Source organism: Octopus sinensis, linkage group LG7 (assembly GCF_006345805.1).
Source record: "Octopus sinensis linkage group LG7, ASM634580v1, whole genome shotgun sequence".
In the NCBI taxonomy this organism is placed as follows: Eukaryota; Metazoa; Mollusca; class Cephalopoda; order Octopoda; family Octopodidae; genus Octopus; species Octopus sinensis.
In genome coordinates this window covers 97,613,508-97,637,392 of record NC_043003.1, presented here as the reverse complement: position 1 = coordinate 97,637,392, position 23,885 = coordinate 97,613,508, and the positions used below count along the sequence as shown (strand labels likewise).

At 38.4% G+C, this 23,885-nt stretch overlaps 1 protein-coding gene across 3 annotated transcripts in view; it reads left to right on the top strand.

Annotated features, from left to right (window-relative positions):
- Positions 1-23,640, top strand: part of LOC115214330 (histone deacetylase complex subunit SAP30L) — a 62,508-nt gene extending 38,868 nt beyond the window's left edge. For 2 of the 3 annotated variants that reach the window (XM_029783512.2, XM_029783513.2), the window contains exons 2-5: positions 10,719-10,906; positions 14,756-14,878; positions 19,657-19,755; positions 22,530-23,640. In XM_029783512.2, coding sequence (XP_029639372.1) covers positions 10,727-10,906; positions 14,756-14,878; positions 19,657-19,755; positions 22,530-22,655 — 528 coding nt within the window. In that variant the 5' untranslated portion in view covers positions 10,719-10,726 and the 3' untranslated portion in view covers positions 22,656-23,640. The remainder of the gene's footprint in view (positions 1-10,718; positions 10,907-14,755; positions 14,879-19,656; positions 19,756-22,529) is intronic. The other variant, XR_005000159.1, reaches the window with a different exon arrangement.
- Positions 23,641-23,885: the final 245 nt, after the last annotated feature.

The window sequence follows — 23,885 nt, the reverse complement described above, 5'->3', positions numbered from 1 at the left end:
ACACGCACACGCATATATATATACATATACATATTTATGACGGGCTTCTTTCAGTTTCTGTCTACCAAATCGACTCACAAGGCTTTGGTTGACTCGAGGCTATAGTAGAAGACACTTGCCCAAGGTGCCACGCAGTGGGACTGAACCCGGAACATTGTGGTTGGTAAGCAAGCTACTTTATTTCATAAAATTTGTCATCATAGACAGTACAAAGAGTGTGTAGCTTTGCGGGCTGGACAAACACATTAATGAATGAAATTGAAATAGAATGAATAAATGAGTGATGAAACCCAACACCCGCGAATTGGATTTTTCTCGAAAACATATTTTCTTTTTTTAAAAATCAATATGAGGTTTCGAACCTCTTACAAGAAGGAGGCACTAAAACCTCTTACCACACAGCTACTCCTGTTTATAATTGTCAAATGTTTATACTGTACATTAGCACACTCCCTTCATCAAATTGACATTACCTGTACAGGTAGGTGCACGGTGTGCCACACTTTGAAGTGATCACAGAACACCATGAGATGAAGTGTTTTTCTCAAGTACACAATGCAGTGCCTGCTCCAGGAATTGAACCCATGTTCTTGCAATTGTGAGTGCAAACGCATGAACCATTTGGCCATACACCTTCATAATTTGTGAAGATAACGTGTGTGTTGCTGAGTCATGTTTATAAACAAATCATGTGTTTTGAGTCATGTGTATAAAGATATCACATGCTTTGAGTCATGTTTATATTACAATATATAGACATCCTGCATTGTTTATATTTATGTGTGTATTGAATCTAGTTTTCTGTTAAACCCTTTTGTTGTCGTATCTCTGATGAATATATTGCCTTTGTTTCAATTAGTTTTGAAATATAATGAAGAATTTAGTGAAATGGGTTAGTCATTATTAATCTGGTATTTGAAACTTAATTTAGCATGAAGTTTTGTTGGAAGATTTGGGAAGCCAGAAGGCTGCATCAGGCTCCAGTCTGATCTGGCAGCTGTAGAAACACTGCCAGATCAGACTGGAGCCTGGTGCAGCCTTCTGGCTTCCTAGATCCCCGGTCGAACCGGCATGGAGAATGGATGTTAAACGACGATGATGATGATGATGATGATTTTTTTATCTTTTAGCTATTTCAGTTATATTAGAATATAGTACAATTGGGTACTACCTTGAAGGGTTTTATTCAAATATATTGACCCCCAGTACTTTTTATTTTATTTTATTTTTATTTTTATTTGCAAACCTGGTACTTATTCTATGAGCCTCTTTGCCAAACTGGACGTAAACAAACCAGCACTGGTTATCAAGCAGTGTTGGAGAGGGGGCGTGCACACACACACACACACACACATGTATAATAATTATATACAAGGAGCTTCCTTCACTTTCTATCTACCTAATCCGCTCACAAGGCTTTGGTTGACCCTGGGCTTGTCCAAGGTGCCATGCTGTGGAACTGAACCCAGAATCATGTGGTTGGGAAAGAAATTTCTTAACTACACAGACACACTTATCCTTTTGTTATCATGTCTCCGTTGAATAACACTGCTTTTGTTTCAATTCATTTTGAATATAATGAGGAATTTAGTAAAATAACTTAGTCATTATCAATCTGGTAATTAAAACTTAAATTAGCATGAAATTTTGATGAAAGATTTTTATTTAGATCTCTTTACAAACAGTAAGTTTGCATGATTAGAGCTAAACAAGGGTGGGTTGATATCAAAGGATTAAAATGATGGGCAGGGGAAAATAGAGGCCCCTTCATTGGTAGGTTAGGTTTCTATTGGATGGCTGCCCCTTTTATCTTTGACCATTTCATCTTTGTTGTGTGTTAGCAGTTTGTTACCCTTGGCATTTAGTTTTGAGGAACCAGCCTTCATCAAGCTTGTAATCAAAGATGCTTCAGTTTTGGCCATCATGATTTTTTATTTACTTTTTTTTCAAACACTGTAATCTTTCCAGTGCATCCTTTGATTTTTAAAGATAGAAGGGGTTTGAAGGAGTTTGGCACAAGAGAGAGAGAGAGAATATAGTGACTTGAATCAACTCATGCTACAGTTAATTATTTTACTGAGATAGCAAGGAAGGGAAAATAGGAAAAGCAGCTGTTACTGAGATTTGAAACCTAGAATGTAAAGAGACTTCAACTAAATTTGATATGATTATGGACAGTCAGCTGAGTGGCCAGCTGCTTGTTTTTGATCTGTGATTGTGCCAGTAGTTGGAGATTTAACATGAAGATGGCATAGTCCACCTTGTTTCGAGCAGTGACAGAAGCACTGTTTGTGTCAGTGACCATGGCGTTTAATATTAATTTCAAATTTTCTGCACAGGGCCAGCAATTTCAGAGGAGAGGGTAAATTGATTACATTTGACCCCTCATGAATGAAATGCTGCTATGCATTTTGCTCAAGGTATTAACGATTCTGTTAGCTGCTACTTACCAAAACTTTTAGTACTGAATTGGCACAGTCCACCTTGTTTTAAGCAGTGACAGCAGCACTATATGTGTCAGTGGCCGAGACATTTAACATTAAAATGGCACAGTTCACTTTGCTGTTCCAAGTAGTGACTGTTTATCTAGCAAGTGATTTTTTTTTAAAGTTGCAATATGGATTAATCGCCTGACTGACCCTTGTGCCAGTGGCACATAAAAGCACCCACTACACTCTCGGAGTGGTTGGCGCTAGGAAGAGCATCCAGCTGTAGAAACTCTGCCAGATCAGATTGGAGTCTGGTGCAGCCATCTGGTTCGCCAGTCCTCAGTTAAATTGTCCAACCCATGCCAGCATGGAAAGCGGACGTTAAACGATGATGATGATTTTCTCAGAAGGAATTTAAGTTACCACGCAAGGCCTTGGTAGACAGATGATAAAGCCTCCCTGAGATAACAAGAAAATTTTGCAAGTATGGTCAACTGAATTCCTGTGGGGGTTAGTAGTAAAAGTACAACATTGACTTTTTGGTATCTTTGGTTCCAAAGCCATTCCAGACTGCTGATGTTTCCAAACCAGAGATAGTCACACTCTAAATTCAACATGGTGGCAGCCTATTAACTGAAACATGTAAAAGGTAAAAATATTAAATAATTAAATGGAATGCAGGTACCTATACATTAGTATTAATGGTACAAGTTTATTAATACTGTACCATCCAACCAAAATTCAAATATATGGGAAACTACCACCTGTGTCATCTCTTGTGAAAGGTAGAAGAGTCCAGTTTGTTGGACATTGTTGTAGAGCTGAAAACGAGGCAATTTCTACTCTTCTCCTCTGGAAGCCATCTACTTGCAATACCAGACGGCACACACTCTCCTACCCTGATGTAATCTCCAGGGATACAGGCATCCAGCAACAAGACCTCCGTAATGCCATGATGGACCGTGAAGTCTGGCGTAGCATGGTAAGTTCCATTGTCTCGACCATGGTCGAACAATGATGATGAATACTGTACCGTGCAAAGTACTAGTCTGTGCACGGTACCACTAAACTAGCTTTGGAGCTGTGAAAATTTGTAAGTTACTGTGCATAAATTTGAGTGGATTACAAGAGATTCCAAACCATCAGTGCCTGGAAAGTCGGTTCTTGTATCTGTATCAAAATAAAAAATGGTAATAGATGGGTGAGGGTGTCATGAAAAGTCTTCCTTAGTGGTTCCTTTGTTGGTTTGAGGAATAAATAATTTCATAGATCACGGTTTTAGGGACCAGCTCTCAAAAATTTGTTGTCTTTTATTCATCTGGCTTTTACCCCTTCATTCATTCAGGTTTGCTTTATAATCATTTGTTTTATGTATGCACTCTCTCTCTCTCCCCATCTTTCTGTCTTTCATCCCTCCTCTCTCATTTAATTCTCTGCTTTTTTCCTTAAGTGTGTCTTACCTTTATTCCATTATTGTCCCCATTTTATTCCATTCTGTCTTTATTCATTTATTCAGTCTTTATTCCATTCTTTCATTCCATTCTGTATTCTACCCATTCATCTGCTTAGTCTTTATTCCATCCATTCATTCCACTCTTTATTCATTCATTCACTCAATCCTTTATTCCATTCATCCACTCAGTCTTCATTCCTTTCACAATGTCTTTCAGTCATTCATATCTATATAAGCCAAACTGGAGAAATATTTCAGTCTATGAGTTCAACATAAGTACTAACAAATGTTTTGTATGTTATTTCTCCCACACAGAACTACACTTCATAGCTTCTAAAGCATAAAACAGTACAGATTATTTTGGGTTAATATTCAAATACTTCTTTACTATTTCTCTTCTTGTGGTTTCACAAGCTACACTAACATACTATTGAGTATTGTTACAGAGTAGGGTATTGGGAGGGGACAATATGTGGTTGCTCGACCTGCTAGAAATACCTGCTAAATCTCCCATAAATCACCATATTATTTAAAAAGAGAAAGGATACATGTGTGAATGTGTGTGTCCATCGAGGATGTAGTCTTGAATACAATGTACCTTAACCCTTTCATTACTGTATTTATTTTGAGATGTTCAGTGTTTCTTTCAGTTACTTCAAATATAACAAAGAATTTAGTAAAATAACTTAGTTATCATTCAGCTAGTGTTAGGAACATAAATTGTGACTAAGGTTTGGTGGAAGATTTTATGGAAGATTTTAATTCAAAACTTATGAAAATAAGACATTTGTACTCAGAGCCAGAGCCGGTTTCAGCCAGGTTGGTAATGAAAGGGTTAAAATACTGGATGCTTAATCGCTACATGAACACCTGATTTCATATCTATTCGATGAGGTTCCTCAGTGGAATTGAGCAGCAACAACAACAGCAACTACTGCAACATACGATAATAGTCAAACAGAAAATGCAAAGTCAGTTGAAAACTGTATACTACACTAGAAAGGGAGATTGATAGATAATGAGACAAATATTATTTATACGGGAGATCCATAACTAAGCACAATTGCAGAAATATTGAGACAGGCAGCAGAGACAGTGAGGGACAGATTATTCAGGCAATCTCCATCTTTTCTCTGTTACCTGGACAAAAACAATCTTACTCTCTAGTTGCTTATGTTCCCATCCACTTACCAATATCACCATCTCTATCATCATCACCGTCATCCAACCCTGGACATTATTGTCTCAAGTTCTGAGACTCATAGGACCTGTCACTTACTTGGTTTCCATGGTGTTTAAGTGACCGAGATCACAACATTACTCCTGAGGTGTTAACTATAGCAGCAGCAGCAGCAGCAGCAGCAGCAGCAGCAGTAGTAGTAGTAGTAGCGGTAGTAGTGGTGGTGGTAGTAGTAGTAGTGGTGGTGGTGGTAGTAGTAGTAGTAGTAGTAGTGATGTGCCTTACTAATGTGAATCACTGCTATTTCAATACCATTTGCAGGCTATAAGCACTCTATATTGTGTCTTCTATCAACTGTAACCCAGAATTCATGGAGATGTGACAAACTGGTCTTGTTCATGAAACACTAGCATCAACCAGCAAGGATACCTTTTTGTTAGCCTGCTAGAAGTGCTGCTAAATCTGCCTCAAACCACACCCTTCTATGAAAGGAAGAGAAAGGAAGAATAATAATCATCATCATCATCGTTTAACGTCTGTTCTCCATGCTAGCATGGGTTGGACGGTTCGACTGGGGATCTGGGAAGCCAGAATGCTGCACCAGGCTCCGGTCTGATCTGGCAGTGTTTCTACAGCTGGATGCCCTCCCTAACGCCAACCACTCCGTGAGTGTAGTGGGTGCTTTTTACGTGCCACCGGCACGGAAGCCAGTCAAGGTGGCGCTGGCATCGGCCACAATTCGGATGGTGCTTTTTATGTGCCACCGGCACGGAAGCCAGTCTAGGCGGCGCTGGCATCGGCCACAATTCAGATGGTGCTTTTTACGTGCCACCGGCACAGGGATCACAACTGCAGTTTCCATTGATTTTGATGTTGGTGTACTTGACTCAATGGATCTCCTCAAGCACAGGGTCGAAATGGTGTTTCTTCACTTGCCACCTGCACAGAATACATGAAATAAAGTGGTCCATGTTTTTGTGCTCAATTCTGGTTCTGATTCTTGTGTGCTTAGTGGGACCAGTTGCTCAACTCTCACAAACTGCAGTAGGCAACCCTCCTTGATCCATGTAGTATTCTTTCCCACATATATCACATATTTTGCCTTGGATGCAACCTTGTCCAACATGGTTTTGTTTATTACATCCTCACCTATTTCATAGAATGGATTCACAGCAACCCTCAGTAGTCTTTTCATTAACTTTCCGGCCAGTGATAATTTACAACCACCTGAAGCACTCCGATAGTTGAACAGAATTTTGTTCAAGTAGTTGCTGCAATTCCCTGTCTTCAGATTAGAATGCTCCAGTGCAGGTTTCACAGATTGTATGGCCCTTTCAGCAGCACTGTTAGATGCTGGACTGTAAGCAGGTGCCTCAATTTTTCTGAAACCCATTGATAACAACATTCTTTAATGCAACAAATTCAGGCCTGTTGTCTGATACTAAAGCTGCGGGCACACTAAAATGAGTGAAGACCTTAAGTAGCTTGCTTTTTACTGTTTAACCCTTTAGTGTTTAAACTGGCCATATCCGGCCCAAATATTCTACATGTTTTATATTCAAACTGGCAATATCTAGCCTCTCACACCTAACCTACACTGACAGTCTAAAAATAAACAATCACATCATTGAAATCCCAAAGCTATAAGATAATGCATGATTAATTCAAAACAATTTGTGTGAAAAATTATTACATTTAACAGAGTCATCTGAACACTAAAGGGCTAAGTCAAGCGATCAGGACACAAGAATGCCTCAATCCAGTGTTGAATGCCCATATGTGTGCCATGTATTTTAGCTAATATCATGGCTCTATAAGATGCTGGAATAAATGGACGATTTTTTATGATATATTAAGCCATTTTCACACTTTAGAAAATCTTTCTCTTTAACAAATGCACATTCCAGATTCATGACCAATCTCCAATTTTACTATAAAATTCTTTCTTTTATTTTGTTATATAATGCATTTGCATTTAGTTGTTTGTGGATGCTTTCCGTCATTACAGGATTGATGTCCTGTCATGTAGTGTTGCATCTGTCTAAATGCAAAGCAAAGAAAATTATATCACCATCATTAGTCTCATTATACCTCAATCAAGAGAGAGCATCGATGTGTGAAATACTTTTACCCAGAACATGCCTTATGACAAAATCGTACTGTGATAGAATCAAACTCCGCCTGGCTATTTTTTGCAAAGCATGTTGAGATAGATCTAAATCCTTTGCAAACAGGATTTTTAAAGGCTGGTGATCTGTTTCCAAATAAAACTGTTTTCCTAGAAGGAAATGCCACAGTCTATCTATGCTCCATACCACTGCATAAGCCCCTCTCTCTATGTTTGTCTAGTTTCATTGTGCCTGGCTAAAGGTGTGGTTTATGAATTCTACTGGGTGTCCTTCCTGGGATAACACCCCAACTACTTCAATCAAGGATGCATCTACAGTGAATGCTCATTTTCTCCATTGAGTATGGTTGCAAAATTGGAGCCTCCAAAAGATGAGTGATAAACATATGGAAGGCCTTATCTTGCTCTTTACCCCACTTAAATTCTTTAGATCTAGCTGATAAGTATGGTTCTACTTTTTCAGCATACGCCGGAACAAATCATCTGTAGTAATTCATCAGACCCAATATTTTGTCAATATTTTTCTTTGACTCTGGTATTTGTATGTCCTTTAGTTTTGCTGCCAATTCCTGAAATGGAGAAATACACTCTTCAGAAATGTTCCTTCTCAGGAAAGTCAAATTTTTTCTTCTGGAGAATGACTTTTCTTTGTTAATAGAAAACTGCACCTTGGTTAACCTTGGAACTACTACATTTTTTCTGCTCATCAATTTTGCTTCACTACTAGCATAGATAGGCATATCATCTAGGTATACCTTCACTCCTTTGATCCCTTTTAGTATAGCTTCCATGCAGTTCTGAAATATGCCACTTGAATTCTTAAGGTCCATTTGAAGTCTGTTAACCAGGTAGAGACCGTTGGTTGTATTAATAGTGCAAATATGCCTTCCTCTGCTTATGACGTTTGCCAATACGCATGCTTTAAATTGAGAGTGAAGAAAAATTTTGTACCTGACATACCAGAGAAGATAGTGTCGATTGATGGTATGGGAAAAAAATAAGTGTCAATATGGGCATTTAAATGCACCTTGTAATCAACACACATGTGAAGAGATCCATCTTTTTTACTCAGCCATACTACAGGTGAGGCACATGTGACTCCAGAGTAATCCGACAGTGTGATGATACCCATCATTTTGAACCTCTTTAGCTCATCTTTCACTTCTTTTTCCAAATGTACTGGAACACATCTCGCTGAACTCATCACGCAATATCTTGCACCGGAGCAGTTAACTCAACCCACAAAATTTTTAACCTCTGGGAACACCTTGTTTAAAATGAAACAAAACGAACTGTCTTTAATAATACCTTTTCCAGTCAGCCCAAAAGAGTATGGGCTGTCTACCACAATAAATTTATGTGACTCATCGGTGTTGTTGAGTTTAAATGTCACTTGGATTGATCCAACAACCTGAACCATCAAGAGTGGTTAATCTATTGTGGGCATGATTTGATTGGGATACATAACTGAAGCAAATAGTAATGGAACTATCGAACAAGCTGCCCCAGTATCCACTTTCATATCTATGTTTGTTATTTATAAAGCACTTGCAAAAACCTGTGCTATCTGCACTCTCGTTGTTCATGTTCAGCAACAAACTGTCAACAGATCCAGTCTCACTTGGAGATACATTTATCTTGTTCACACAGTAATCACTTTTGATTGGCAAAATTTTGCAAAATGCTCTAATTTGCTGCACTTTTCCCATTTTTCCCATTCGCATCCAAACATTATATATGATCATTCCAGATACTTTTTCAACCACCAGAGTCTGGGGACTTACAAAAAGGGAAGCTTTATACTTTTACTTCAGAACGTGTGAGGCAAAGCTAATAAAAATTTGAAAACAAACATGGACGTTTAGGACAAACTTAAGAAAAAGCTTTGAACATGAAATAGTTGACAACAGCAGCTGGCTCATAGAAAGCTTTTAGTAGATTTAAGTTGTACTGGCCGTTCTCTAGTTTGATGATGAGGCCTCCCACCCTCCACGTCTCAGAGACCCTACAAAGAGTAATGTTATCTGCCTTTTCTCATGACTAAGTACCAAAGTAAATAAATAATGTGATTATGACAATTTATCTATTATGTTAATAGTGACTGAAATATTTTGAAGTGCTGGGCTAAATATTTTGCTGTGTGTGTGTGTGTGGTTATCTCCCTTTACTTTTATATTCTGAACTTTAATTCTGCTGATGTTAATTTTTACACTTTTTCACCTTTGGAGAAAGCCCAGTTTACAAGAAACACTATCACAACCACTACCAATCCTAGTTTAAATAACAAATTTGATTCCTCTCCATCACCTTTCCAACATTTTTTTATGGTTTTCTGTCAAACTTTACAAATTATTAATTTAAATCAAAGTTTGAAAAAAAGAAATTTTTCAAAATTTGATTGAAATTAATACAAATGGATAAGCAATTTCCTTCTCGCCCATCTCGTATAAATAAATTTGTAGTACAAACTATCATTATTTCCATTTTCATTTTTGCAAATTAATGTTATTGTTAGTCCATTCTGTTGGGTGGTTGGTGTTAGGAAGGGCATCCGGCTGTAAAAATCCTGCCAAAACAGCCACAAAAGTCTGGTGCAGGCTTCTTCCTGGCTGGCTCCTATCAAACCATCCCACCCATGCCAGCATGGAAGGTGGACATTAAACAATCATGAGGAGTGTTATGGTGAGCTGACTGAATCGTTAGTAGGCTGGACAAAATGAATAGCACCATTTCATCCAGCTTTGCATACTGAGTTCAAATGCCAACAAGATCAACTTTGCCTTTCATCCTTCAGGTCAATAAAATAAGTACCAGCTGAGCCCTGGGGTCGACTTTTCCCTCCCCGCAAAAATTGCTGGCTTTGTGCCAAATTTAAAAGAATTATTGTTGTTGTTGCTTGGGCCCAGATCAAACTTGGTTGTCAGTTAGTTTTTTTGTTTTTTTTTTGATAGGTGCAGGAGTGGCTGTGTGGTAAGTAGTTTGTTTACCAACCACACGGTTCCAGGTTCAGTCTCACTGCATGGCACTTTGGGCAAGTGTCTTCTACTATAGCCTTGGGCTGACCAAAGCCTTTGAGTGGATTTGGTAGACGGAAACTGAAAGAAGCCCGTCCTATATATGTATATATATATATGCGTGTGTGTGTTTGTCCCCCTAGCATTGCTTGACAACCGATGCTGGTGTGTTTATGTCCCCGTTACTTAGCGGTTCGGCAAAAGAGACCGGTAGAATAAGTACTGGGCTTACAAAAGAACAAGTCCCGGGGTCGAGTTGCTCGATTAAAGGCGGTGCTCCAGCATGGCCGCAGTCAAATGACTGAAACAAGTAAAAGAGTAAAGAGAGAGTATACTAGATTTTGCTTCCTAGCCAGTATAGTTGTAGTTAAGTTATTGATAATTTTGGGAAAGGTATCAGTTTCAGAAATTCCTCATTTTTAATCTAAATTTCTTTTTGGTTATTTGTATGTTTTATTAATTTAATTTTTTTTTTATTTATTTATTTATTTATTTATTCTTGTTTCTTCCGTAGTAGTCAAAATGAATAGTTCTGTGAACGGTTTCAGTACGGAAGATGACAGCCGGAGCGGGCATGATCAGATCTGCAGCCTTATAGATGATGGTGAGCGCTGCAGGCGTCCAGCAGGTAATGCGAGTTATAGCAAACGGATACAGAAGACAGTGCAACAGAAAAAATTAAAACTGACGAGGGATGATTGTGTAAGTTGTTTCATTTCTACTGGTAGTGGCCAGGGAGTGGTGATGGTCAAGGGTTGATTGTTCTGGGCATTGACAAGGATCAAGAGAACAGCCTAGTGGACTTTAGGCCAGCATGGCTCTATGGTTAAGAAGTCGGCCTTGCAATCATATGATTTCGGGTTTAGTCCCTTGTGCAGCACTTTGGGTAAATGTTTTTCTACTGTAGGTCCAAGCTGACCAAAGCTTTAAGAAACTAAAATGTGCTTGTGTGGGTTTATGGAGTGTATTGATATTTTAATTTTTACTTTTTTTTTTACCTTGTGGCAGTAGCACTCATAGGGTCTTGCAATTTACAAAACTGGAGAGAAATTGGGGGAAAAGTTTGATGGATTAAAGCAAGGTGATGAGAGAGAGGTAAAATATGATTTAAGGTAGCAAGAAAGAGGGTCAGAATAGTAAGAGTGATGTCAAAATTCATTTTCATAAAAAAAAAAAAAATTAAACAAATTACTTGTATATTTTGAAGTAGTGTTTTTTCAGTAGAGATGAAGCTATGTCATTTTTAATAGCTCTTGATATGAAAAATTTCACACCAAGACTTTAGTAATACAATACAGTGAGGGACAGTATGATGTTTATGTTTATGTTTTCCAGTTTCAGCTCTTGAGCTGTGGCCATGCTGGGGCACCGCCATTAAAAATGTTTCGTGGCAGCCTCCGGATGCCGAAACCCGGGATTGAACCGGGGACCTTTAGATGTTCAGTCTAACGCTCTCCCAACTGAGCTATTTCGGCTAATTTTTCTTCATCATCGTTTAACGTCTGTTTTCCATGCTAGCATGGGTTGGACAGTTCAACTGGGGTCTCTGAAGCCAGAAGGCTGCACCAGGCCCAGTCTGATCTGGCAGTGTTTCTACAGCTGGATGCCCTTCCTAACGCTAACCACTCTGTGAGTGTAGTGGGTGCTTTTTATGCGCCACCTGCACAGGTGCCAGACGAGGCTGGCAAATGGCCACGATCGGATTGGTGCTTTTTACTTGCCACTGGCACGGGGGCCAGACAAGGCAGGCAATGGCCACAATCGGATGGTGCTTTTTACGTGCCACCGGCACGGAGGCCAGTTGGGGTGGCGCTGGCAACGGCCACATCAGATGGTTCTCTTACGTGCCCCCGGCACTGGTATCACAGCTACAATTTCCATTGATGTTGAATCATATGCCTCCTTCCCTCTTAGTTATTTTATCTCTTTGTTCCAGTTAGTAATAATATCCATGTTTAAGAGTGACACTTCATCGGTTACGGCAACTAGGATTCCAGTTGATCTGATCAACAGAACAAGCCTACTCATGAAATTTACATGCATGTGACTGAGCATTCCACAGACACGTGTACCCTTAACGTAGTTCCCAGGGAAATTCAGTGTGACAATATGTGACGAGGCTGGCCCTTTGAAATAAGGTACTACTCATTTTTGCCAGCTGAGTGGATTGAGCAACGTGAAATAAAGTGTCTTGCAATCAGGAGCCAAATAGTCAGACCACTAAGCCATGTGCCCTCACTCATGTTTAAGAACCATTGCATTAAAAGACAAACGTGATATAGTTCATGTTTGCAAGAACACTTTGGTTTGGTGGTTGAATTTGGCATGAATGCCAATAAATCTCTTATTTCTCTTTTACAGTTTTGTTCAGTCTTGGGCAAACTGGCTCACTGGACTTTCTGAGTGGCATATCAACAAAAAATTCCTGTGAATTTTTTTTAGTAGTACAGCCCACCTGATAATGAGTTGAGTCATATGACCTGCTTCCTGCAAAAGGTTGCCTCTGCCTTGTTTAGTTAAAAGAGTGCAGCATTAATGACCTTTGATGACTGATAAATCCCTTAACCTCTTGGGGGTCATGGGGCACTGCAGCCATGCAGTGTATCTTGAGTGAGAAAGCTTGGTGGAGCCCATCCCTCTCCAAGCTAAACTCACTTCTATAGCTGAGTGGACTGGAGCAATATGAAGTGAATTTTTACACTCTAGAACACAATGCATCCCTGGTCTAGGAATTGAAGCCACAATCTTACAATCGTGAGACCAACACCCTAACCACTAAGCCACATGCCTCCACAGTGACCTCAGCATTGTCTCAAAGATTTGGATGAACTGGTGCATCATCATTCAATGCTAGCATGACAAGTGGCAGCAAAACTACTATGCATTGGATTATTGCTAGCTACTACTTCATTCCCTCTAAAAAATTCAGTTGGAAATTAGTGGCTATAGGTAGCCCCCACTACCAGCAAATAGAGCAACCCCTCCAAGCATCACACATGGATCTGAGTGCTTCACATCTAGCAGCAGGTTCCTTCTGGAGAACTACTTGTAGCTTCCAACAAACAGTGCCACTGTACAAGGCAAGGTTCTATAGGTATTCAAGGTATTAAAATATCCTCCATCTGAAGACCTGGGCTGAGTACTTATAACAAAGTACACACTACAAGTGGGGTGCTGAACAGTTCTTGGTTTTGGGTAAAAGAAAATACAAAACGATCAGTTCATTATAATGTTATTCACTGTATTTCCCCCGCTCAGATTCACATATGTATTGCAGTGGTCCTTCAGTTTTTCTAACCCCTGTAAAAGAACTTGGAAGGTTGGGTCTCCAATCAGGCATTTTGCAATACCCTTAAAGCCAGGAACTCTTCAGCACCCACTCATGTATATATGTGCGCATGTGTGTGTGAAGGCACATGGTTGAGTGGTTAGGGCATTCGATTGTGAGTTCAATTCCTGGTGACGTGTTGTGTCCTTGAGCAAGACGCTTTATTTCATGTTGCTCCAGTCCACTCAGCTGGCAAAAATGGGTATTTCAAAAGGGCCAGTCTTGTCGCATTGTGTATCACACTGAAGTTCTCTGTGGACTACATTAAGGGTATTCATGTCCGTGGAGTGCTCAGCCACTTGCTTGTTAATTTCACGAGCAGGCTGTTCCGTTGATCAGATCAGCTGGAACCCTTGTCATCATAACCGATGGAGTGACAGATATATACTCACATATACACATACATTCACACAAACACATAATAGCTAGATAGATAGATGTACATGTGTGAACTATATTTCACAGCATATATATATATATATATTTGTCCCACCCAGGTTAGCTTGGAAGGCAGATGTTAAACGATAATAAGATATATATATATATATATTTATATATACATATTTCTTTACTACCCACAAGGGGCTAAACACAGAGGGGACAAACAGGGACAGACAAACGGATTAAGTCGATTACATCGACCCCAGTGCATAACTGATACTTAATTTATCGACCCCGAAAGGATGAAAGGCAAAGTCAACCTCGGCGGAATTTGAACTCAGAACGTAACGGCAGACGAAATACGGCTACGCATTTCGCCCGGAGTGCTAAGGTTTCTGCCAGCTTGCTGCCTTTATTTACATATATATATTATATATATATATATATATATATATACACACACATACACACACACACGAGCTGGTATTGAAAAGTTACTGGCTTAGGTAAAAGAAAGTACAGGAGGACCAGTTAATTATGATTTTTTATTCAACATATTGCTCTCTCAGATTCACACATTGCAGTAGTCCTTCAGTTTTTCTAATCCCTGTAAAAGCAAATCAAAAGATTGGGCCTCCAGTCAGACATTTCTTGATACCTTTAAAGCCAGGAACTTTTTCCAAGCACCCCTCGCACTAAAAGTATCAAAGAGTGATGAATTTATTGAATCCAGATGATTAAACGAGTTTACTAACACTTGCTACTGTTTCTTCTATTATTGAAAATCTGAAAATACACCCATTGCTTGTCTGAAGAATTTCATTTTTTGCCATGCTTCACAGGTTTCTCATATCTACATTTGCGACTATCATAAAAATGTCATTCACAATGTTCGCTCAAAGCGGAAGAGGAAAGATAGCGAAGACGATCGTGGATCACTAGAGGGAGACGAAGAGATACCAGAGGTAAATTTAATTAAGTTACTCTTTATTTATTGTTAACATTTCTTTTGACTATTTCAAATACTCGGATCTTCTCGGTTCGAATGGCAGTTTTTTCTAGCGGTGTCGTATGAAATTGTCACCCATAATTATGACCCTAGTATCGATCTATTGCATTTCAATCTATTTTAGGGTTAGGGTTAGGGGTGGGAGAAAGGGTATCTTTTTTTTTCTTCACAAATGTAAATAAACCCAATCTGTTTTTTAAACGAGGAACATATTCATACGGCAGAGAATTTTTTTTTTTTTACCTCAATGGACGTCAGTGATTGGTTGAAATTGCAGAAATTGAAGAAAAAAAAAAACAACGAATATTTTAGAAACTATAGAATTTTCTCAATAAAGCCAAGAGAAAAAGATGTTTTATAAACGCATTCTACTAGTATACGAAGTTTAAAATTTTTTAGTTACCTAGAAATTATGTTAAAAACTGCCGTTCAAACCGAAAAGATCCAAATGCTCTCCTTTTTATCGTAAGTCTGTTCGAGGACGATTGATCCGGGACTAAGCACGAATAGTATGCCAAGATTGTGGTGACGCTGCTGTTGTCTCCGCCGCCGCCGCTGCCGCCATTCCGTTAGTTGCAGTTACTTCGTTGTAGTTTGTTCCAAAACTTTGTACTGAAACAGAAAGAGTTATCCACCTTCCTTAGATATTTCTCTCTGTCTGTTAAACGTGTCTGAATTAGAGTGACGGCCCTTTAGTTGGATCCTTTCTGATGCTTTTTTTTAGTTGAATATGAAAATCAGAGTGACTTCCCTCTTGTCAGCAAGACAAAGTAGCGACATCAGATAGCGTCATATTTGAAAGAGAAATTTTTAGAAACAACGTTTTTTTTCCTCGACTTTAATTTTTTTTTATTTTAATTTTTTACACATTATTTATTATTTATTTTATATGTATATCAAAATTAATAATTTATTTTGTAATATAAAATCAATAATAAGTAAATAATATTGTAATTAATATATTATGTTTTTTCTTTTTAATTTTTAATATATAAAGTATGTAAAAATAAAAAAGAAGGCTTGATTGTCTTCGGTGCCTTACCTAATGTAGCTGCAAAAAGATCCCTTTTGATTCTGTGGCTCTGCATCTGAATAGACTGGAACAACATGAACAACAAAACACAACGTGCTTGCCTTATTCTAAGAATCCAGACGTTTTTGATTGTGTCAGCTCCACATTCCTTTACTGCAAGGTGTGGAGTGTATATAACATAAATAAATTATACACAGGCATAGTAAGAAGTTTGCTTCTCAACCACGTAGTTTCAGATTTAGTCCCACTGCATGGGGCACATTGAGCAAGTAAAGTGTCTTACTTATTTTTGGGCAACCCAAAAGCCAAAAACCTTGTGGGTGGATGTGGCAGATGAAAACTGAACACATGCAGACGTACGTGTCTGTATATTTGTGTTTCACTGCACCCTCCACCCCCGCTTATTGTTAGCCAGTGTTTTTTTTGTTTATACCTGTAAGTACCGACTGCACTTAGAAAATACATAAATATTCATGTTGATGTGTTTGACTAAAACACAAGGCAAGTAAGTATCTCACAGTGCAATGAATATCTCTTTACTCTCTTTTACTGGTTTCAGTCATTTGACTGTGGCCATGCTGGAGCACCACCTTTTAGTCGAGCAAATCGACCCCAGGACTTATTCTATCGGTCTCTTTTGCCGAACCGCTAAGTTATGGGGACGTAAGCACACCTGCTTCGATTGTCGAGCGATGTTGGGGGGACAAACACCGATACACAAACATGCACACACATATATACATATATACGATGGGCTTCTTTCAGTTTCCGTCTACCAAATCCACTCACAAGGCTTTGGTCGGCCTGAGGCTATAGTAGAAGACACTTGCCCAAGGTGCCACACAGTAGGAATGAACCCAGAACCATGTGGTTGGTAAACAAGCTACTTACCACACAGCCACTCCTACGCCTATATTATTATTTTGTTCTTTTCGTTTTTACAAATTAACTTGTTTCAGTCATTTGACTGTAGTAGCCATGCTGGAGCACCACCTCGAAGGATTTTAGCCAAATAAATTCGACCTGAGGACATATTTTTAAGTCTGGTATTTATTCTATCATTCTCTGTTGCCAAACCGCCAAGTTACTGGTATAAAAAAAAAAAAAACCAACACTGCTTGTCAAGTGGTGGTGGGAGGACAAACACAAATACGTGCACACACACACACACACACACGACAGCCTTTTTTTCAGTTTCCATCTACCAAATCCTCTCACAAGGCTAGTTGGCCTGAAGACACTTGCCTAACATGCCACACATTGGGACTGAACCCAGAACCATGTGGCTAGGAAGCAAGCATCTTACCACACAGCTACACCTGCACTTATTAATTATATTTATTATATATTATTAATAAAATGGGAATTGAAGTGTCATGTCGGCATCAGATTACAAGACCTTGTGTTCTTTGTTTCAGTTCAAATCCTTCTGTGGCTAAAATTGCTTTTCATCCTGCTGGAGTCTGTAAAATAAGTTTGACTAAACAAACTCTTTTTTTTTTTTGTTACTATATTTCTTTTGCAAAATACACAAACTTTTTATTTCTCTTTTACTTGTTTCAGTCATTTGACTGCGGCCATGCTGGAGCACCGCCTTTAATCGAGCAACTCGACCCCGGGACTTATTCTTTTGTAAGCCCAGTACTTATTCTATCGGTCTCTTTTGCCGAACCGCTAAGTAACGGGGACATAAACACACCAGCATCGGTTGTCAAGCAATGCTAGGAGGACAAACACAGACACACAAACACACATATATATATATATATATATACACATACATACGACGGGCTTCTTTCAGTTTCCGTCTACCAAATCCACTCACAAGGCTTTGGTCGGCCCGAGGCTATAGTAGAAGACACTTTGCCCATGGTCCCATGCAGTGGGACTGAACCTGGAACCATGTGGTTGGTAAACAAGCTACTTACCACACAGCCACTCCTGTGCTTTTCATTTAATTTTTTTAAATAATGTGGAATTTAGAAAAGGTGTTTGGAACATAGATGAATATGAAATATTGATGGAAGATTTTTGTTAAGACCAATTCAAAATAGGAATCTTGTGTCACAGAACCAAATGTAATCTGAGGTAGTTGATGTTAAGAGTAAAATGCATAGGAGACACAATATGGATATAATTAGTTTGTTATTCCCTTTTGACCTGATCTCTTTTTTGCTTTACAGTTGGGCAAAAATACCAGCCAAAAGGAATTCTCTCTCCCACATTCACTCACACACGAGTTCATTATCACTATTTTTATGCCTGATTTTTTTTTTCCATATTGGGCTTTGGTTAGATGAAATATATTGAGACAGGTGGCAAATTTCTGTGGATAGATGCCCTTCTTGTTGCCACCACCTACTTTTTCTTTATAAGATGTTTTCATATAAGATGTTCTGCTGATCTTCATGCATCGAGACCTTAACAACTATCAAATTATATGATGTAATAGTTATAGGCATTGTAAACATTTGTCACCGTTTTTGCTCAAACATTGACAATGTATAAAGTCACACAGAAAGTTACACACACACACACGATTTTGCAGTTTCACTCACAAGACCTAAAGCAGTGCACACTTCCAAAATGTCATCTAGTAGGATTGAATCTAAAACTACATGGTTGGGTGGTGAAATTTGCAGTCATTCATCCATCCATCCATAAATATGCACACCCACCTCATCATTCATTCATTTATATCTTGATTGATAAAATTTATATTCTGAGTTTTTTTGGCTACATTTAGGGATCTTTTCGCTTTGAACGGCAGTTTTTTCTAGCGGTGTCACATGAAATTGTCACCCATAATTATGACCCAAGTATGTTTACCAACCACATGGTTCCGGGTTCAGTCCCACTGTGTGGCACCTTGGGCAAGAAGTGTCTTCTATTATAGCTTCAGGCCGACCAAAGCCTTGTGAGTGGATTTGGTAGACGGAAACTGAAAGAAACCCGTCGTATATATGTATATATATATATATATATGTGTGTGTTTGTCCCCCTAGCATTGCTTGACAACCGATGCTGGTGTGTTTATGTCCCCGTTACTTAGCGGTTCAGCAAAAGAAACCGATAGAATAAGTACTGGGCTTACAAAAGAATAAGTCCCAGGGTCGAGTTGCTCGATTAAAGGCGGTGCTCCAGCATGGCCGCAGTCAAATGACTGAAACAAGTAAAAGAGAATAAAGAGAGATCTATTGCATTTCAATCTGTTTTAGGGTTAGGGTTAGTTAGGGACCGGGGGAAGGGTATCTTTTTTTTCTTCACAAATGTAAATAAACCCAATCTGTTTCTTAAACGAGGGACATATTCATATGGCACAGATTGTTTTTTTTACCTCAATAGATGTCAGTGATTGGTTGAAATTGCAGAAATTGAAAAAAGAAAAAAACAAATATCTTACAAACTATAGAATTTTATCAATAAAGTCAAGAGAAAAAGATGTTTTATAAGCATATTCTACCAGTATACAAAGTTAAAAATTTTTTAGTTACCTAAAAATTATGTTAAAAACTGCCGTTCAAACCGAAAAGATCCACATTTAGCTATTTTTGACATACAGGTCTCCATATGAATGACATATCTGATACAAAACATTCTATATCTGTATATACATACATACATTGATGTCTACATTTATTAATTTCACTTTACTCCTCTGTTCTTTGTTATCCATTTTCCCACTTTCATTTCCTTTTCAGATTGACTTTTTCCAAATGCCTGTAAACACACTCCGTCGATACAGACGACATTATAAGTTACCTACACGGCCCGGAACTAATAAGGCCCAGTTAGCTGAGGTAGATATGTTATTTTTCATCTTTATGAATGCAACTAGCTGTCTGTTTTATTAATGTCTATTTAAATACATTAAAATGTTTATGACTTAAATGCTACTCAATTTTGTGATAAGTTCTTCTATCTTCAACAACTAATCAGACTCAGATGTGTTAGTAAAGCGAGCTTGATATGAAGATATGTTATTCATATATTCATGTTCCATATTTATGAATGCAACTAGCTGTCTGGTTTATTAATATCTGTTTAAATACATCATCATCATCATCATCATCATCGTTTAACGTCCCTTTTCCATGCTAGCATGGGTTGGACGGTTTGACTGGGGTCTGGGAAGCCAGGAGGCTGCACCAGGCTCCAGTCTGATCTCGCAGTGTTTCTACAGTCGGATGCCCTTCCTAACGCCAACCACTCTGTGTGTGTAGTGGGTGCTTTTTATGTGCCAGGGGAGGCTGGCAACGGCCACAATCGGTTGGTGCTTTTTACGTGCCACCGACACAGAAGCCAGTCAAGGCAGCGCTGGCATCAGCCACGTTCGGATGGTGCTTTTTATGTGCCACCGGCCCGGGTATCCAACTACAATTTCTATTTGATTTTTATTTTGATGTTGATGTACTTGACTCAATAGGCCTCCTCAAGAGCAGAAGGTCGCCCTACAAACCAAGGTAAGCACAGCAGGCCGTCCTGCAATCCAAGGTACTTTGGATATGCAAATTTATGTACATATACGTGTGTATATATGCATATACATATTATTTATATTATAATATTTGTGTGTGTGTGTGTGTGTGTATATATATATATATATATATATATATAATACATTAAATACTATGACCCAAAAGTTACTTAATTTTGTAATAAATCCTTGTACCTTCAGCACCTAATCAAACTCAAGTGTGATTGTACAGAATGTTTGATATGAACTAGCTGATGAAGCATAAGGAAACACTGAAGCTATAGTATCTGCTGAGAATCCTGAACTGTGAGCAGTTATGCTCTCCCTTTGTCAGGCATATTTCCCCGGACCCCAACAGTTTGTCCTCTTGATGGAGCTTTAGCCCTAAATCAGGCCTGGCCAACTCGAATTACATTGCGGGCCACTTTAATCACAGAAAGTTTTTTGAGGGTCGCTTGTATACTGGCAGAATTGAAAGCATTTTGCTTTCTCATGCAATTATTATAACAATGAATGAATGGTCGTTGATTCAACATGAAATATTATCTTTGCATGAACAGTAGTACTTTTCTTTTTTACTTCTCATTACAATCTTTAATTTTTGATAAAATTTTAAAAATGTTTCTTTAAATAAACCCATTTCAAGAAAGTATCAAGCGGGCCACAGGATAAAAGTCTGCAGGCTGCATGCAGCCTGAGGGCCTCTGGTTGGCCAGCTCTCCCCTAAATCAAGCCAAGTATACTGTGTGTGGTGTAAACCCCAACACTTTATGATTTGTCTCGGCAATTTGTAACAAACAAAAGAAATTATTATTAGTATTATTTTTGCTGCTACTGTATATTATTTAGTATCTTCGCTTGAACCTGAACACTTCATTAATTTCCATGAAATTTTTTTATCTATTTACTTTTTATGTGCTGTGTTCAGCTCTGTGTATTTGTAGTCCGTCTGAACATGCGCACGTGCTTTGTATGTACGTTTATATACATTTATGTATGTGTGTGTGTTTGTGTGTGAGAGAGAGAGTGAGGGGGGGAGTTTTCAGGAAAATTTACTTTCTGAATTTCCTTTTATTATTGAATATTTCAAGTTCACAAATTTAAATATTTGGTACAAAATAGTTTTTAACAAGCTTTTATTTATATGATTTTTGTTTTCATTTCATGTTTATTTCATTCATTATTTGCAATGTTCTCTCTCTCTCTCTCTCTCTCTCTCTCTCACACACACACACACACTCCAGGTTTGATTTCATCATTACACAAATATCACATTAGAATTTTGCAATTAAACAGGGGGCATCCGGAAAAATAATCAACTGAAAATATCAATAAGTGGCTAGCAGAAAACCGCCTGGAGGGGGCAGTCTTTCTGCTAGTATACGTGGACTTCTTTCAGTTTCTGTCTACCAAATCTACTCATGGTTTTGGTTGGCATCATAATAGTAGAAAACCCTTGCCCAGTGTGCCATATTGTGGAACTCAACCTGAAACCACATGGTTGTGTGGCAAACACCAGCCATCACCTTCACCTGTTCGAGGAGGCGCAATGGCCCAGTGGTTAGGGCAGCGGACTCGCGGCCGTAGGATCGCGGCTTCGATTCCCAGACCGGGCGTTGTGAGTGTTTATTGAGCGAAAACACCTAAAGCTCCACGAGGCTCCGGCAGGGATGGTGGTGATCCCTGCTGTACTCTTTCACCACAACTTTCTCTCACTCTTACTTCCTGTTTCTGTTGTACCTGTATTTGAAAGGGCCGGCCTTGTCACTCTCTGTGTCACGCTGAATATCCCCGAGAACTACGTTAAGGGTACACATGTCTGTGGAGTGCTCAGCCACTTACACGTTAATTTCACGAGCAGGCTGTTCCGTTGATCGGATCAACCGGAACCCTCGTCGTCGTAACCGACGGAGTGCTTCCAACAACCTTCACCTGTAGTTTCTTGATTATCATTCTGTGGCAGAGCCTTATTCCCGATAGTCTGCAAAGTTTTCCATATCTTTCTTTTCGTGCTCTCTTCTCCATAAAGCAGATTTCTTTTGTTCTTGGTGTCTTTAAATGCCTTACTTTACTTTTCTCTTATTTCTTTCTTTCCAGAGTGTGGCTCGGCACTTTAAAACAATTCCCGTGGCAGAGAAAGAAACTTTGACATTCTTCATTTACATGACAAAGAATTTCAAAAGCAGATTTGACCAGAAACACATCGAAACAGCTCCAAGCTAGGGGACTATAGAACACATCTGTGTCATTCATTATTATTATTATTATTATTATTATTATTATTATTATTATTATTATTATTATTATTATTATCATTATTATTATTATCATTATTACTACTAATACAACTATAAGTGCTACTACAAGTACTATTATTATTTTTATTATTTTCATTTTCGTTGTTATTTTTTCTTATGAAGGATGGAAGTTTGAGAATGAGATAAAACCAATCCAAGACCAGTGCTTTTTGATGGGTGTTGTTGGTGGTGGTGGTGGTCGTGGTGTTGGGGCAGTGGTTGTTATGATGGTGAGAGAAATGATAATATTGATTATAATGATGATAATAATAATAATAATGGGAGGATGGACATGAAGAATCTGTTCTTCTTGCTTTTCTTCTAAACACAGCCATGCCACACGCCCTTCCCTACTCCACCCATCCCTCTTCCTACATTTTTAAAAAAAATATAAAACACAAAAATAAGACAACAACAAAAGTTTGAATGACTAAAAAAAAAAACTAAGAAAAGGAAAAAAAACATACATTGTAAAAGAAGACTTGTGGAGTTTGGTTAATGGAACAATAACAACAATTACAATTGTACACACACAAAGACAAAAATACCTTTAAAAAATCGGAAAAAGTGAAAACAGTAAAGAAAATAAATGTCACCATTTGGAAAAGACTATGTATACAAAGACACTTTGTGCCTGCTTTTCAGTTACTGAAGACGATTTATGCATACATTTGCTGGACATGATATATATATAATGAAACAAATATCAAAAGAAAATCTCTTCCCTCATCTTACCTTTCCCTGACTCCTGGTGACATAGCTCACATACACATAAATACTGATGACGAATGAAAAAAAACAAAAACAAAAAATAAACATTAAGTAACAGAGATGGGTGTGAGTGTTCAGTGTGAGAAAATTCATGTAAATGTCACATTCTAATGAAATTTAAGATTTCTTTTTCATCTTGAGCTTTTATTATTGATTATTGATTATCATTGGGAGTGATGGATGGCAGAAGTAGTAGAGTGTCAGGCAAAATGCCTTGTGGTATTTTAGTTAGATTTGTTTATGTTCTGAGTTCAAATCCCATCATGGTCAACTTTGCCTTTCATTCTTCCAGGGTCGAAAAATAAAGTACCAGTCGAGGACTGGGGTTGATATGATTGACTGTTCCCTCCCCTTAGAAATTATTATTATTATTATTATTATGATG